The sequence below is a fragment of the Ambystoma mexicanum genome, chromosome 6q (genome assembly GCF_040938575.1).
Source record: "Ambystoma mexicanum isolate Mex_15411 chromosome 6q, UKY_AmexF1_1, whole genome shotgun sequence".
NCBI lineage: Eukaryota > Metazoa > Chordata > Amphibia > Caudata > Ambystomatidae > Ambystoma > Ambystoma mexicanum.
In genome coordinates this window covers 284,076,326-284,092,652 of record NC_090937.1, presented here as the reverse complement: position 1 = coordinate 284,092,652, position 16,327 = coordinate 284,076,326, and the positions used below count along the sequence as shown (strand labels likewise).

General features: G+C 48.0%; 1 protein-coding gene across 2 annotated transcripts in view; it reads left to right on the top strand.

Moving 5' to 3' along the window:
• The window catches only part of FOCAD (focadhesin), a 2,926,805-nt gene that overhangs the window by 1,194,537 nt on the left and 1,715,941 nt on the right, over positions 1-16,327 (top strand). For both annotated transcript variants that reach the window (XR_011282193.1, XM_069630760.1), the window contains exon 18: positions 805-888. Coding sequence is in view for 1 of the 2 variants with exons in the window: in XM_069630760.1 (XP_069486861.1) it covers positions 805-888 (84 nt within the window). In the remaining variant the exon portion in view is untranslated. The remainder of the gene's footprint in view (positions 1-804; positions 889-16,327) is intronic.

Here is a 16,327-nt window from a genome sequence, read left to right as displayed (position 1 = left end):
ATATTTTGGACACAGGACGTCTTTGCTTTGTAAAATCTGACATTGATAAGATCCTTCATTCTGGTTTGAGGTAGGACAACACCTCTTAGAGCAGTGACAGAGAGGCATTTCCCCACCTCCTTTTATTTTAATAAAGGTCTTTGACCAAAACCATCACTCCTGTTGTGTCCGAGTCTCATTCCTGGCTCCTCACAATAAGCAGAGACTATTTACATATGATCTATTGAGTAGAACAATATAATCAAGAAACCCCTCTGAAGAATCACAGGATCCAGGAGAATTGAGTCATTCTCCTGGCCTTAGTTGTACTAGTTGTACTAGTGGTAGGGTCAGATAGGTTAGATTTGGACAGTAGACGGATTTGTTGTGGACATTCACTCTGACTGGTGAGCACCTTAGTTAGTAAAATGGGTAGGGAACACCCCATAGACATAGAGAGAGGTAGGCCTTATTTTGCTTTAAATAGACGATTTGGTCAAAATGTCTTCTGATGTCCTTCTGATCCTTTATAGCATCTTTGTGACTTAGGCCTCTAGCATTCCTAACGCAAGTTCCCAAAGTAAATGCATTAATCCTGAAATAAAGGCAGCAGTTTGGTATGCAGACTTTCCAGTAACAGTGTCCAAATGCAGGTGATCATGTCTAATAATACTGGTACCTTGTCTGAACTATGAACTTTCTACTACTCAGGTGATTTATGTGCTGCACCTCACATTTTGCAGAACCCATAATGCAGCTGTTTATCTATTTTGTCTTTTTTAAATTTCTGATCTTTTTTTTAGTAACACTGTTTTCTTGTTCCAGGATCTTATGGTTTCATCATCTGCATACAAATCTCTCTCTGCTTTTAGTTCTGAAGAGCACACAATCCTTCATCTTCCCGAGCAGGTGGGTAAAACTGCTGTAGCTCTATGAACCCTTTCTGGATTCTGCCATTTAAGAACTCAGTTTTACCCTTTTATGTCTCTGGTTATCCAACTTCGTGGCATTTTCTTATTTATTGCTCTGTTTGTACTTTTCTTCTCATGTTAGTTAGACAACACAAGATTCAGAAGGTCCTGAGGCACTGTGACCACTTCCCATTCTCATCATCCTTTGCTAACCCATGACTACAATCCCTGCATTTATGAAGGTTTTTTAAATTTGAATTTGTGGGTTAATCTTTTAAGCATGCATGTGCAGCATAGCATAAAAATTTGTTTTCAGCCACTCAGCTGTCTCATGTAAAGTCGTGGAATACTGTGTGGGTCTGTACTGGGTTGAAGTTTATCAAATGCAGAAAAAGACAAACGTATCATGTACGAGCAGAAAGTACCCTACTGCGCACGGGTTCTGTTAACAGACCTAACACTCATCAATTGTTGAAAATAAATGATCCTGTAGGTCGCTATTCAGAGTTGCCTAGCGCTTGATATGCTTTGCGCTCTGAAGTAAACTGCTCTGAGAATGGGTGTGTGTGGCTGGCTGACATACCCCAGAGCAGACGTGGAGGGTAGGCGAGAGTTGGCGTGCTGCAGCATACTGGGACCTTCTCTGCGATCTCCCCACCTGTCGCCTCACCCTGGCATGGTGCAGTGCGTTGTGGTGCAACTATCTCAAACGTTGTGTCGTAGGGCCTTGAAACGTGGTTTTCAAGGCCTTTTGGCTTTTGTTCCTTGCGCTGAGATGCTTAAAATTATCTTTGTCCAGTCAGTCTACGACCACATTGATGTTTTGCTGATTTCAGGCAATCTCATGTGTGAAGGGGTTGAAATCTGGGGTAAGAGGTGGAGTGCCCAAATGTCATATAGCAAGTAATGTCTGGAAGGTCCTAACAGGTAACTATGCTAACTTTGGTGCAGATTGGTGGAATGGTGTGGAATTGTATAAGGAACAAACTAACAGACTCGTAATCTGTTTCATAAACTGTGTTCCACTGTTTGTGCATTTGAAAACCAAAGATCAGACATCTTTTGTGCAAAAGCACTGAGCACATCTTCTGCAAACCAATGCATATAAGAGCATATTGTGGTAAGCTAGTACGCACGTTTGACATTGTTAATGGAAAACACAGCTTTTGCATTGTTGACTATAGTCTCCCATACATACTGTGTCAGCTGTGAAAAACCTGAAGGTGTTTAACGACTCAATCACCGGGGATCCCTTAAACATGGGTCCAGGGAAGGGCCATCTCTATTAGATCCCGACCCTGGGGTGGACCAGCGAGGGAGGATCACCTGGGTAGCGGGTCCTCAGGGAGTGGGGGAGGAGACACCGGAAGGTGAGATATGGTATCCTCGATTTCCTGACAGTTCTTTACCTCATATTCTCTCTACCTTTATGGGGTACTACAACTCCCATAACTCCCCTCCTTTCCTTCCCAGCCCAACTACTGAGACTAGGAAGATTACCACTAGTAACATGTACTGCCCATGTCCCACTAATGAGGCCAGGCAGGGTCAGGCACTCTGTCACAATCACACACACCTGAAACACATGGACCGTTTTCCAAACTATTAAAGGTGGAGCAGAGAAAGACAGGGAGAGTGAGACAGAGGCTAAGAAGGAAGACAAGCTGGATGGCGAGACGCACAAGCTGCTGAGAGAGAATTGCTGAGAACGAGGCAAGGGAGAATGGGTCGCTGAGATGCTGACAGGCTGCAAATTGAGGCACGAGAAAGCGTCGCGAGGGAGCCGTGTCTCCAAGAAGCCGGCAGAGTTCAGAGAAGGGAGCCGAGGGGCTGGATAAACCCTTTCCTCCAAACTGCTTGTTTCCTCCCCGGCGTAGCGTGTCTGCCCAGGAGTGACTGTGGGGGCAGGTGGTCAATACCCTGACCTTGACGAGCTGGAAATGGAAGGACGCCGGTGAGTTCAAAGAAAGGGAGATCCGGTTTGTGAAATGCGCGATTGATGAAAGCTACAGTGTTGCACGCAAGGCTACACGTTTAAGGATAAAGACATTCAACTGAAAGCTTGAATGTATTTAGCCGGTGAGGTTGCCAATGAGAAACAAAGTATCAGAGCGGTGCCGTGAGAAGGCACATTGTTAAACGCTACTTGAAAGATAACAGAACAATGAATAATAAAAACAAAATGTGTTGAAAGCCACTGAAGAAAAGGGCAGGAGGGGAAAGGGAGCGTGCAGTGCTCCCGAAAGGCTAATGTGAAAGTGAACTGATATTTTCGTGCAATAAGCAACACAATGGCCGAGGGCACGCTCTGCGAAACCAAGTGCACATTGGACATTGGACATTGAGAAATCAACCCTATTGTCAGAGTGGTCATGCATAGGGGTGAGACTACTGTGCGGTTGCGAAGGTCTCTGACAGGTGAACATTGTGATTGAGAAGTACAAAGTTTGGGGAAGGGATTTCTCCCCGAGCTCTGTGAAGCAGAGCTGTTTAGCTAGAAAGTGTTTCAGCCATGTTTAAGTGTTTGAAGACCGGCAAGGTCAGTCTGTGAAAGTAACTGAGAAGGAACTTTGTGAATATCTGTTTGTTTGAGAATTGTGAAGCCGGATGAGGGACGCCCGAAAGAATCCATTGGGGAGAACTGTGAAGCATATTGAACTGACATTGAAATAGGCGACGGAAGCCTTACAGATTCATGGGAAATCTTTAAACTGTGCAAATTATCCACCTTGAAGGAACTTTGTAAGAACCCCATTGAACTGAACTTGGGTAAGGGAGTGGTGAGCCACGTTCATTGCTATTCTGACATACTTTTGATATTCTTTTTATTTTCATACATTTTCCCACAATTAGTTATTGCTAAACGTGCAGGCAAATATAGATTTCTGACAGACTTTTTCCTTTGTTTGACTGACTTGGACCATTCTATTTTACTTTGATGGTCGAGACTACTACATTATAGAATTAGGGCCAGCTATGAAGTCTCCAATCCCAGTCAAACTTAATAAAGTTATGGATGCTTGTACCTTATGTGCCTGTGCCCTTACTTATCCTTACATGTGATACCATGCCTGCCTCACTTAGCACACCACGTGCCTCTGTTTGTCAGTGGCGAAATGTGAAACATATGCCTCCTTATGCAAAATGTAGGTGTCTAAACCCTATCGTGGGCGGTGCTGCTTATAGAACTACCATTGTGCTCAGTGGCAGGCAAACATTCAAGGAATCAAAGCATTGGAGGAGGATAATGCCTTCCATTATGTCCAAACAGTATCACAGTTGGCCATTTAGTGTGTGTGTTAGACCTTTTTTTTTAACATAACTTTTTATTAGCATTTTTAAACAAAACATTCCAAACCCCCCTGATCCCCTCCCCCCTGCCCCACCTTGCGACTCCCTGCACTTGGTCCAAAGGTAGTTCATGCTCCAGTCGCCTGAACACAGAAGGGCAGGAGCCCTCTCCCATCGTGCCAGGACATCTGCTCCTCGTGGGAACAACTATCCCTAGGAATCGCTGCTCGTCGCGTGAACATACACCTGAAATGACCTCTGCCTTCAAGTAAGCATGGTGTGACAACCTGACAGAAGCTCCAGACACGGAAAACCCAAAGGAGGGTTGGTGGAGACAAGAGACAGAAAATAAAACAGTGCTGGGTCATGAAAACGAAACACACACAGGCCCTGATATTCACGGCCGCGACCGTACAAGTACACACTTCATAAAAGCACCGGCTCAGGCAGCCGAGGGAAAAACTTGTTTTCCGATTAAGGGTAGCAAGTTCCTTTCGAAGTCAAACCGCAGTTATAATGACCGGAACAGAAAATCATACGAGCGTGTTAATAAATAAAAGAATGCGCCACAGAAAACTGTAGAATACAGCATTATTGTATCACGGAACTTACCGTGTACTTTTACAATGAAAACCAGCGTTCTCCACGAGGCACCAGTGCGGGCTCCATTATGGCGACCAGGATCCTCCAGGGAAGGGGGCGGGGCTTGGAGGGGCTTTTCAAGCTTTCGGGCGGGGAAGCATCCTGATTGGGTGGAATTGTCCCAGCCCCTAAATAAGGGAGGAGAAAAGGAAAAATTGACAGATTCGTTTCCTTTCTGTTGCAGAGGCTAGCAGAGAGTGAGGAAGCAGCCGAGAGGTTCCAGTGGGCATACGAAGACTATACTACGATTTTGCCTTATACTCTAACCAAGCCTGCCGATAACGAATATTGGACTCTAGACAGGGGTTCTTACCCAACTTAATTTTCTTTTGTTACCATTTTTGAAGTCAATAAAGACACATTTTTGTTAACCGAACTCCTGCTCATAGTGATCCCTTACACATGGCTTTCCAATCACTTCCCCCTGCACACCTTGATGCTACTGGGCAGGCTGAATTACCTGCTTTTCCCGAAGTTTTCAACGCCATACATTGTGCGCTCCAACACGGCCGATACACTTTCCGTGTATCACTAGGAGGCTGTCGCACCTCCTTCCAGGGCACATCTGATTGGCCTAGGTGTTTGTTTGAACACACTCCCACATCCGAAGGCGGAAGCTGGCCGCAACACCTAAGGGCCGCTGCCAAAGGGCCTGTCAGTGCCTGTCCGGGCCGGACATGCTGCCCCCCCTCCTTGATTAGTCCCCGCTTCCACTCTCCAACCGCCCACATCCACCTACCCCAAACTCTTGCTCCCATCACTTGTGCGACTGCTGACAACTACTCCCTGGACCTGTCGCCTCCCGTACCTGAACTGTTCACTACAGTGCTAAGAACTTGCACAGCACCTGGTGCTCCAGCATTCCGGTACGGTCACTTAAGCCGTATTTCTCCTATTTCAAAGGTACCAGGCCTGATAAAGAGCTGTTACTCATCTAAGCTGTAAACGGTATTAGCACGCCCTCAAGCCTCCACACGAACCGCCAATATATGTAAGCATTTGAAAGCCTCTGTTTACTGCACTGTTATATCCCTCCCTGCCTGTCGTTGAATTTACCTACTGCTTTCACGCAAGCCTCTACACATGTTTTAAGCAATAACACGCGCAATTAACGTCTTATACTATACATTGTTTTCTGATTGTTAATTTAGCACATGCAATTGCTAGCTGCTTTATCATCCATAGTATGCTACGGCAGCTCATTTGCCTGATCTTCTAATCCATCTACACTAAGTTCAGTCCCTGCATTGCTTGAATGTTACATGCCTAGCTTAGACCTCGAATAAGCATATAGTCACAAATTGTATTAATGCTGTATTACATCTGCCGTAGCCATGCAAGCATCAAGTCACAGGCCTAGCCAGTGGTATCAGCATTCTTCCCAACCGTACTTTCGTGCCAGGTTACCCCTGTTAGCTTTGTGTAGTTGCTAACCCCTTAGAAGGTGCCTTTTTGCCCAAAGCCGGGCATTCTTGTTCTCCAATATGGCGCCTAAACTGCCTTGCTCCAATACGATTCCACCCACATACTTCCTCCCTGCCCTTCACAATGTCATAACGGCCCCACCCGGTTGGACACCCACTGTAGCTCCTATCACCTCACTCCATTCAATTCTGATTCAGCCTAATCTACAAGGTGCTCCAGTAGGTACGCAGTTCCCCACCTGCCCTATGCCCCTCTCCCTGAGAAACCAACAGCTAGGAACCCGCTCTGGACACTTCTCGGCCACATTCAAAAGCTATCTAGGAAGGCAAACTCACCATTTGCCCTTACCCTCAACCACCCCCAGTCCCACTATCCCCCATACTATTCACAAGGATACTAGCTCCCAAAAGGCCACCAAAAGCATAAATACCAGCATACCCATTATCAGCCAAATCGAATGTGCTCTTATCAACGCACGTTCCATTCCAGTCCATTCCACAGAGATTCATGACTTGATTAGAGACCTGGATCTTAATGTTCTCGCCATCACAGAAACCTGGTTACGCCAAGCATCCGGACCAGCCATCTGTCAAGCCCTCCCACTGGGATATATCATTCCGTCAAGACAGAACCTCCAATAAGGGAGGCGGTGACGCCCTCATAGTCGAGGAATCATTTGATTCCAGACAAATAAAGTCTGCTACTGCTGAAAACTTTGATGCCCTATTAGTCAAAATATCAATCTCACCTAACAATACAATGGGCCTCATTATTAGACGGGCTGGTAGCCGTGCCGGTAAAACCGGCACGGCTACCGCTGGTGTCATTTTTTTTTTCTGGCGCCTGCGAATGGGCACTTACCGGGTCATTACTGCCCCACCAGACCCGGTAATTGCCCATTCCCGGGCGCCAGAATAAAATGCTCCTCATTCCCATTGAGACCCATAGGGCTCAATGGGAATGGGGAGGTCGGATGCACCAGCACCCTTCATGAATGGTGCCGGTGCATCTGACATGCTCTGCTCGCGGGTGCCGGTACGCCTGCCAGGTCAGACCGGGTTTGCAGGAAGGCTCCCGCGAGCAGAACTCGTAGTTTGCCGGTCCGGTAACAAAAGTCCCTGCAAGCTTACCAGTAACGTTGTAACCAGACCGGCAAATTTATGAGGCCCATTAACTCTCCACATCATTTATCGCCCCTCGAGCCCTCTTCACTTTCAAGATAATCTTTTACACCTTCTAGGAGGCAATCTAAAAAACAACACTAGAGCAATACTCCTAGGAGACTTCAATCTGGGCTTTAACAACCCAAAAGATAAGAAAAGCAAATCCTTTGCCAAAGTTCTTTTAGACTTTTGTTTTATCAAAAGAGTCACTAACCCAACTCATTCCAAAGGTTGTATACTGGAATTGGATAGCTGATCAAAATTGTGCAGCTGAGATCAGCTCTAATATACGACGACCATGGACCGATCACCATCTCTTACATTTCCATCTACCATCCAGAGTTGCATCTAAACCCAGCACACCAGGGCCGTCAGCCATGGCTAGATGTGCACGACTCCTCACTAAAGACAGGATTCTACCATATCTAGAAGCCTCAGCTCTAAAACCACTGTTCTCTAACAACCCCTCTGAGCTCATAGATCTCTACAATGCCACGCTCAAAGAGGCTATAGATGTCATCGCCCCATTACAGAAAAAAAGAGCTAAGACCATCAAACACTCCAATTCATGGTTCACCCAAGAGCTACTTGACTTAAGAGCCCTTAAGCACGCAAGGCTTATCAAAGGGCAATCCTACCCCAGTCACCCCACACAAGAGGCCTGCAGAACTATTGCCAAACAATACAAAAAGGCCATGACAGTAGCTAAACCCCCTCATCATACAACCTCAGAATCGCTAATGCCAAATCTGAGTCTAAAGAATTGTTTGCAATATTCAAAGAACTTGTTATACCCCCAACCAATACACAACAAACAGTAAAATACGATGTGTGTTGCAATAATATTCAACATGCCATGTTGGACAAAATAAACACCCTCCAGAATAAAATGAACGCTCAATTCAACGCCTTGCCCAAAGTCACTGTGCCAGGGCCAGTCGACCCTCTGTTAAATAAAGACCCAAAGCCCTTTGCTTTTAAAGAAATAACTGAAGCAGAAGTCCTGCTGATCATGAAACTTATCAAGCCATCCCTCTGCAAGGTTGACATCCGCCCAGCTAGCCTTATCGAAGACTGTGCAGATTCACTAGCTCCATTTCTGACCGCGTTCATCAACGCCTCATTTGCCTCAGGCATCGTTCCTCCTTCCCTCAAGGAATCTTGGGTTTGACCGCTGCTATAAAAAAAAAGCAACCCTTGATCCTGACTCTCCCAACAATTAAAGGCCAATTACCACTGTGCCTTTCTTGTTATGAATTCTAGATAAAACTGCATACTGCAGATCCAGTTTTATCCGGAATTGAGCAACATCTTTGGGAAAAGGCAATCTGGATACCGTCCAAGCCATGGCACTGAGTCTGCTTTGCTCGACCTCACGAATCAGTTGCTAGAAACAATGGACAAAGGTAAGTCTGCGCTGCTCCTTCTCCTGGATCTGTCGGCCGCCTTCGAACTGGTCGACCACAAGATCCTCTGTAGACACCTCAGAGAGGCTGCCCACTTCTCCCAGGAAGTCACAGCCTTGATTACGTCCTTCCTGGACACTAGTCATGAGTCTTCTCAGATCAGGCCGCGGCTACCCCATCTATTGCGGAGTCCCACAAGGGTCATGCGCTTCCCCCACCCTCTACAATATCTTCACCATACCCCACTTTAATGATCTAGACAACCACGGCATAGCATTCACAAACTACGCCGACGACATGCACATTCTCCTCCATCTCTCCGGCTTCTATGAGCAAGACCTAAAAACCCTCACAGAGACCTATTCCTTCATCCAGGCCTGGATGGCGGCTAATGGTATATCTCAATGGGGACAAAACAGAACTCCTGCTGGTAAGCACCAAGGAAATTCTGAACAGACTAGACAGTCAATACAGCACCTTCAGCATTGAGAACACCGTAATCACGGTCTCTGCGGCAGTCAAAACATTAGGTGTGTACCTTGACTCCACCCTATCACTGAAGCGTCAAGTCAGTGCTATCTTATCGTCAGCGGCTCTTACAACCAAAATCATCAATGCAGTAAAACTGTACCTCTCAATCAGAAATTGCCTTAATATAGCCAGGGCCACCATTGGGATCAAGCTGGGCTATTGCAATGTCCTGCTCCTAGGTACTTCATCGAAAAACCTCAACAAACTGCTAATTAAACAAAATAACGCTCTTAGAGTAGCTTTAAGCATTCCTATGAGAGATCATATCTCTCAGGCCAGACGAGACGCCCACTGGCTTCCAGTCAAACAGCATATACTGTTCAAGACCCTTGCCATCACCCACAGATGCCTCTCCCACTCGGCACCCCCTTACCTGTTATAAAGAATTCACGATGCGCCCGCAAACAGACCTAAATGGGACCAATACTCACACCAGCTTACGGTCCCAACCTTCAAAAGAGTCAAAGCTGGTGGGGCTTTCTTCTCGGTGTTGGCACCAAAAAACTGGAAAGCACTACCACGCAAGCTCGGAAATGAAACCTCCTTCACAGCGTTCAGAAAAGACTTGAAACCAAAGCTCTTTAATTAGATTGTACGTGAGGGAGTTCCCCTGTAACCATGGAACTTACCTACTGTATTATTGCAATCAGCCATGTAAATGTTTCTCTATTGTATTCCATCCTGTGGAATCTTTATCCAAGTGAACCCTCTGTAACAGCGCCACAATGCCTCAGGGCCGCTGCACGCTTTATAAATTCAAATAAATAAATGCTCGGCTCGGGTCCCCCAGGGGTCACCAATGCCATGTAAAGACAATACTTTCTAAGATGCGATTTCCTGTTGGTTCATCAAAGGTGACTCCTTTGTGTGTGTGTGTGTCCCTCCATCCCCCCAGGGACTAATCAGTTATTCCCAAGAGGTTCATGCTCCTTGGGCATTCCCCGCGTTACCTCCCTTATGTATCCCAGTAACCTTGACCAGTCTGTGTGGTACCTTTTTATAATCCCCTTGGATGGAGGAGGTGAGCCACTCCAGTGCAGCAAAGTTCCAGATTTTCACTACCTATTCATGGTCCTGTGGTGGGTCTTTGGACTTCCATTTGCGTGCCAGTACCAGTGCTGCTCCCATCATCAAGATGACGTAGAGCTTGCGACCCTGCTTTGACGGGATTTCCTCCAATGATCTGTCGAGTCCTATCATAGCCAGGCCCCTATTCCCTGTACTCTTCACCCCCAGGACCAGCTCAATTGCCTCTTGTATGCCCCCCTGTACCCATATATTGATCGATCTTGGGGCGCTCCCACCATATGTGGCTCCATGTTCCCTCCCCACTGCATTCCCTCCAGCAGAGCTGCAAAGTCCCTGGGTACATTCTGCGCAGTCTCGTCGGTGTCAGGTGCCACTGTACCAGACATTTTAACCAAATCTCCTGAATTTGGAGGGATCTTGTTAGACTGGGAATGTGCACCCATCTTTTTATCCAGTCTGTTTCCTCTATTGTGCACCCGGTGGAGGTTTCCTATTTTTTCATGTATAATCTAGAAGGGCGGTCCTCGCCAGATTTTAGATGCTTGTATATGGATGCCACCACCCAGCTATCCCCTGGATCCATGTTTAAGTATTTTTCGAAGGGGGTTAGTTGGTAGGTCCCTGCTTCTTTCATAGTGAGATGGAGCAACCAGTGCCTCAGTTGGACATAGCTGTATCTCTCCCTCTCGCTCAGGGCAAAGTCTGTCTTACTCTGGTCAAAGTGTTTGACCTGGTTCCCGTTGATCATGTCTCTAACATTTAGCCATCCCCCTTGTTACCAGGCATCAAAAGTAGCTGTTTTGTGTCCTGGGGTGAATTGTGGGTTGTCGAATAGTGGTCTGTACGGGGATGGGTATGTGGTGATGTGCGCCTCGTCCCATGAGTCTCCCACTACTGAGAGGATGGAGCTACAGTACATTTGCGGAGGGCTGTCCCTTTTAGGTTTCCACAGTACTCCCCCCCCCCCCCCCCCCCAGTTCGACCCATGCGACCGCTCGGTCCATCGGCCTCCAGATCTTCCCCCGGTCGTCTTTTTGCCAGTCCCTGACAACAGTCATCTGGGCAGCCAGGTAATAAGCCCTAAAATCTGGTTCACCCATTCCCCCTCTGGTCTTTGGCAACTTCATGAGTTTAGTAGGCATTCTCAGAGGTCTATTATTCCACACAAATGTGCTCGTCAATTTGTGGATGGATCTAAATAGGGCCGGCAGGACATGCACTGGGAGGGCTGAGAAGTAGTATAGTAACTGCGGTAACCGCACCATTTTTAGGACATTTAAGCAGCCCTAAAAAGGTTATTGATAGGAGCCCCCAATCTATCAATTTAGTTTTGAGCTTCTCCAGAAGGGGCGGATAGTTTGTTTGGTAGAGCTATTCCACCGATCTTGCCAATTTGATTCCCAGGTAAGTTATGGAATGTTCCACCCATCTAATTTAGGAGGTCATTTTGAGGTTTTGCGCGGCACCATTTGGGAGGGTGAGGTTCAGAATCTCTGTCTTACTTGCGTTTATCTTTAGTCCGGCCACTGCCCCGAATTGATTCAATTCCCTTCCTATCGGCCCCAGGCAGCGCTCTGGTTGCGTTAAAGTCAAGAGCATGTCATCTGCGAACGCATCGATTTTGTGCGCACCCCCCACAAACGTAATTCACGCTATGTCCTTGTTGGCTCTCACTGCTGCTGGGAAGGGTTCTAAATGAAGTGCATACAATATGGGGTACAGTGGGCACCCCTGTTTAGTTCCCCACGTGACTTCCACTGGTTCCGATGTTTGCCATTAATCGAGAGCCAGAGGACCGGGTGCTGATAATTGTCCCTCACTCGGCCCAAAAACATAGGTCCTAATCCATCCTGTCCATAATAGCAAAGCGGAATCCCCACTCCACTCTGTCGAAAGCTTTCTCTGCGTCATCCGCCATGAGTAGAACTGGCACTCCCCTATTGTGTGCTTTTTTGATCAGGTGCATGATTCTCCTAACATATCCCCGGTCCGCTGGCCCCTAATGAAGCCGGACTGGTCTGGCTGGACTAGTCTAGGAAGTATCTGGTCACGCCTTGTCACCAGAATTTTCGTGTGGATCTTAGCATCAACGTTTATTAGAGCAATGGGGCGATAGGATCTGCACTCTGTGGGACCCTTGTCTTTTTTGAGACTGAGGATTCCTTTCGCCTATTCCATCGATTTAGTGGTGACCTTCTGGTGACCCAATTCTGTGAGGTGTGGTATTAGAATTTCTATATGGGTCTTATAAAACTCAGCAGTAAAGCCATCTGGCACTGGGGATTTATTGATCGGCAGCGACTTTATCACGGCCCAAACTTCCTCCCTATTTATGTCCTGTTCCAGGGCTTCCCTCTCCTCCCCGGTTAATCACACCAAGTCGATCTTGTCTATGTATGATTCCTTCAGCATTGGCGAGGTATTGTCCCAGCTATACAGCCTGGCGTAGTACTGAACAAACTCACTCTCGATAACCTTATTGTCAGTACTGGTCGCACCTCCTTTGACTTTAATTTTCAGGATTGTTCTGTCTTTTTCTTCCCTCCTCAACAGTCTGGCCAGTAGGTGATCTGACTTGTTTGCTTTGATATATAATATTTTTGCTTCAAATGTAATAGATTGCGTTCCGCCGCCCTATATTAAGTTTAATTGGCCTCGGACGGCCCTATACTCAGTGGCAGGGCTCTGAGCTATCCCCAATTTGGCCATTATCTCCTTTAGCTTGTCTTCTAGGCGGACCTCTTCCAATCTCATTTCCCTATCTCTTCTTGCTTTGATCGCTATGATTCTACCTCTTATCGTTGCTTTAAAAGCGTCCCACCTGACCTGTGGGGATGTATCCCCAACACAGTTAGTCTCAAAGAAGGCTTCAATTTCTTCTGCAATTTCCTGAATTAGGATGTTGTCCTTCAACAATGGAGACGGGTACCGCCACTTCCACAAGCCAGATGGGCGCCGATTTCTTTTCAGGTTGAGAATTATTGGGGCATGGTCTGAGAGTATGATTGCACCTAGAGTGATGCCTTCCATTATCCCCAGCAGTGCTCTTGAAACCCAGGCGTAGTCAATTCTAGAGTGTAAGCATTGGCCGTGCGAGTAGAAAGGGTAGCCCTCCTTGTCCCCCTCTAATTCTCTCCATGCATCTGCCAGGGCCAGATGCTGAATTTTTCCCCTTAGGTCTCCTGACGGTCTCCCCTGTGTCCCCCGCTGGTTGTTGCTTCTGTCCTTGGTGGGGCCCCATGCCATGTTGAAGTCCCCTGTTTATATGATGGTGGTTTTCGCAGATTTTTCGAGTCTGGCCAGCATGTTTTGGGTGAAGGCGTCTTGGCTGGTATTTGGGGCGTGTAGCGTTGCTACTGTGTAGGCCTCTCCCATCCCCTCCAGAGCTACTGCCAGGTATCTCCCCTGGTCATCCGAATCCGTCCCCTGGTCAGGTCCAGCCCGTTCTTCAGTGCCAGAAGCACCCCTCCTTTTTTGTTGGATTGGGTAGCTTGGAAAGTTCTAGTGTACCCCCAGAATTTTATTATTCTCCTATCCCGGGTGTGGATGTGTGTTTCCTGCAGAGTAACTACATCCGACTGCTCCCATCTAAGGTATCTCTCCATCTTTCTCCTTTTCGTTGGGGAGTTCAGCCTGTTGATGTTTAGGGATAAGATCTTTAAATTGTTACTGGTACCCATTGTTGCTTATGAGTGTCTCATTTGTTTGTCTTGTTCCCAGTATAAAGTTGGAGCTGCTGCTTTGGATTCTCCTCCCTTCCTGTTGTGCCCCCTCCTCTGTGAACTTGCCTACCCCCCAGACCTCCCCTTCGCCCCCCACTCACCCCTGACCCCCCACCCCCCTGAACTGTGTGGATTCAACTGGCCTCTATTGCCCCTCTAATCATGGTCTTGAGAGTCAAACCCTTGATATTCCCCATGTTTGCCCCGTGCAGGATCTCCCAATCCCACTCCAAGAGTCCCTCAATCCCCCAATCCCCCCCCCGCGAGGCCTTGCAGGTAACATTTGCTTAACATTAGCACCCAGCGACTTAGCTCAATTTATCTTACACCCTCCCCAGGCAAGCCGATCTCACTATAGTCTTCGGTTTTGCTGTGGTATCAATTTGGTGGTTCGTTAGGGTTTTGTGGCTTGTCTTGGTCCTTCCTTGCCGGCGGGCCCCTTAGGGGCAGACAGATTTTCCCCTTCCTAGGCTTCTTGGGCCTTACTGTGGACCATTCCCACGGCTTATGTGCGCTTTGTTGGATGGTCGATGAGGTGGGTGATGGCTGGCCTTGTCTTCAAGTCCCAGAAGGGTTGCTTCTTGTCGTAGGTTGTGATTTATTTGTTGCTTCCCCTGCCAATCAGGCCCATCTATAACGTATTGCTTGGTCTCTCAACAATGCTAGAATTGGGCCCATTTTCTTCCTTTTGATGAGAGTAGATTGTGCCAGGTCCTGGTAGAGAAATATTTTGGCTCCATTGTAGGTAATCTGTTTAGCTTTTCTGGCCTTGGCTAATATTCTTTCCTGGATGGTGGCCAGGACATCTCTTGGTCGTGACCCTGGCTCTTGCCAGCAGGGCCCAACCCTATGGATTCTGTCAAATTTGATCTCAGGATCAACTTCGGGATCTAGAAGGCTGGCAGAGATGTTCTTGACTACCTCTGGCAGGTCTTGGTCCTGCGTTTCCTCCGATAGGCATTTGATGCACATTTTAGACCTCCTGCACCTATTCTCCAGGTCCTAGGCCTGCAATTCGAGGTTGTGGGTGGCCACCGCTAAAGTCTCCAGCAGGGCAACAACTTTCCTTGCATCTTCCGTCAGTTCCTGGATTGCCCTTTCATTTGTTTCCACGCTCTCCTCCATTTTATTGATGTCTCTCTTTATTATCTGCAGTCCCTCTCTGTGCGTCCATTTGTTTCTGCCCTTTGGTGATGATCTTGTACACAATCTCACTGAGGAGATGTTTGAGTGCAGATTGGGTGACAGGTCGATCTTGTTCATCCTGAGGAGGGTCAGCCTCTGAGTCTGGGAGCCAGTCTGTTGTGGGGGCCACCCGGCGGATTCTGAGTCTTTAGCCCATATCTTGATTAATGCTCCCTCCTGGTTCTTTTTGGCGCTTCTGGCCAGTGACGAGGATTCTTACGGCCTATTTTTGGACATTGCGCCCCGCTGTAGCGAGTGCCTGCTGACTGCGTGTCTGCCTGGTCGGCAAGGCCCCCAGTCCTGGATGTTCAGGCTAGTGTTCTGGGTTTAGTGGGGCCCGAGGAGTTCCCTTCCCTGCCTTCTGGTTCCCCTGTTGGGCACTGTCTCCTTCTCAGGTGTTGAGCGTCTGTCAGCGGTGGATTTGTTTGTATCCCAGTGGGTGCAGTGGTCCTCTGTGGTATGTTCCCCTTGTGCGGGCTGCCCCAGCGTGTACGGCCGGGGAGGATATCGCCCCCTGGGTCTGGATAGCAGCTTTTCCACCGTGGAGGTGGTCGCAGGCCTTCCTCCTCTTTCCAGCTCAGTTGGGTCACTTTGTGTGGGTTTCCAGGATGTCCCCTGGTCTGGGCCTCCACCCTGTGTGGCCTGGCTCCCCCCCTGTAACTCTTGGGGGCCTGGTTAGCAGCTCCGGTCCTTGGGTGCGTCGGTGTCGGGCTCCGCTCCTGTCCCCGCTCACTGTAAGGGAAGGGGGCCCTCCCTGCTCAGGCCCCCACACGGCCCAGCCCTCTTCCCCCCCCCCGTTGCGAGAGGCACTATTGGTTTTGGTCTGATGGATGATAGGTTCTGGTAAACTTCCCCACCAGCCATGCGTGGGCCTCGTCAGCTCATAGTGCCCAAGATTGTTGATTTTGTTGCTCCGCTGCTCTGCTGGTATTTGTCAGGTGAGGGCGTTGCGCGGCCTCCGGACCCGGACGCTTCTGAATCTGCTACTGCAAGGTGATCTTGGGGAGTTACACGCGTGTGTAATGGTTGTCGGAGGTGATCCT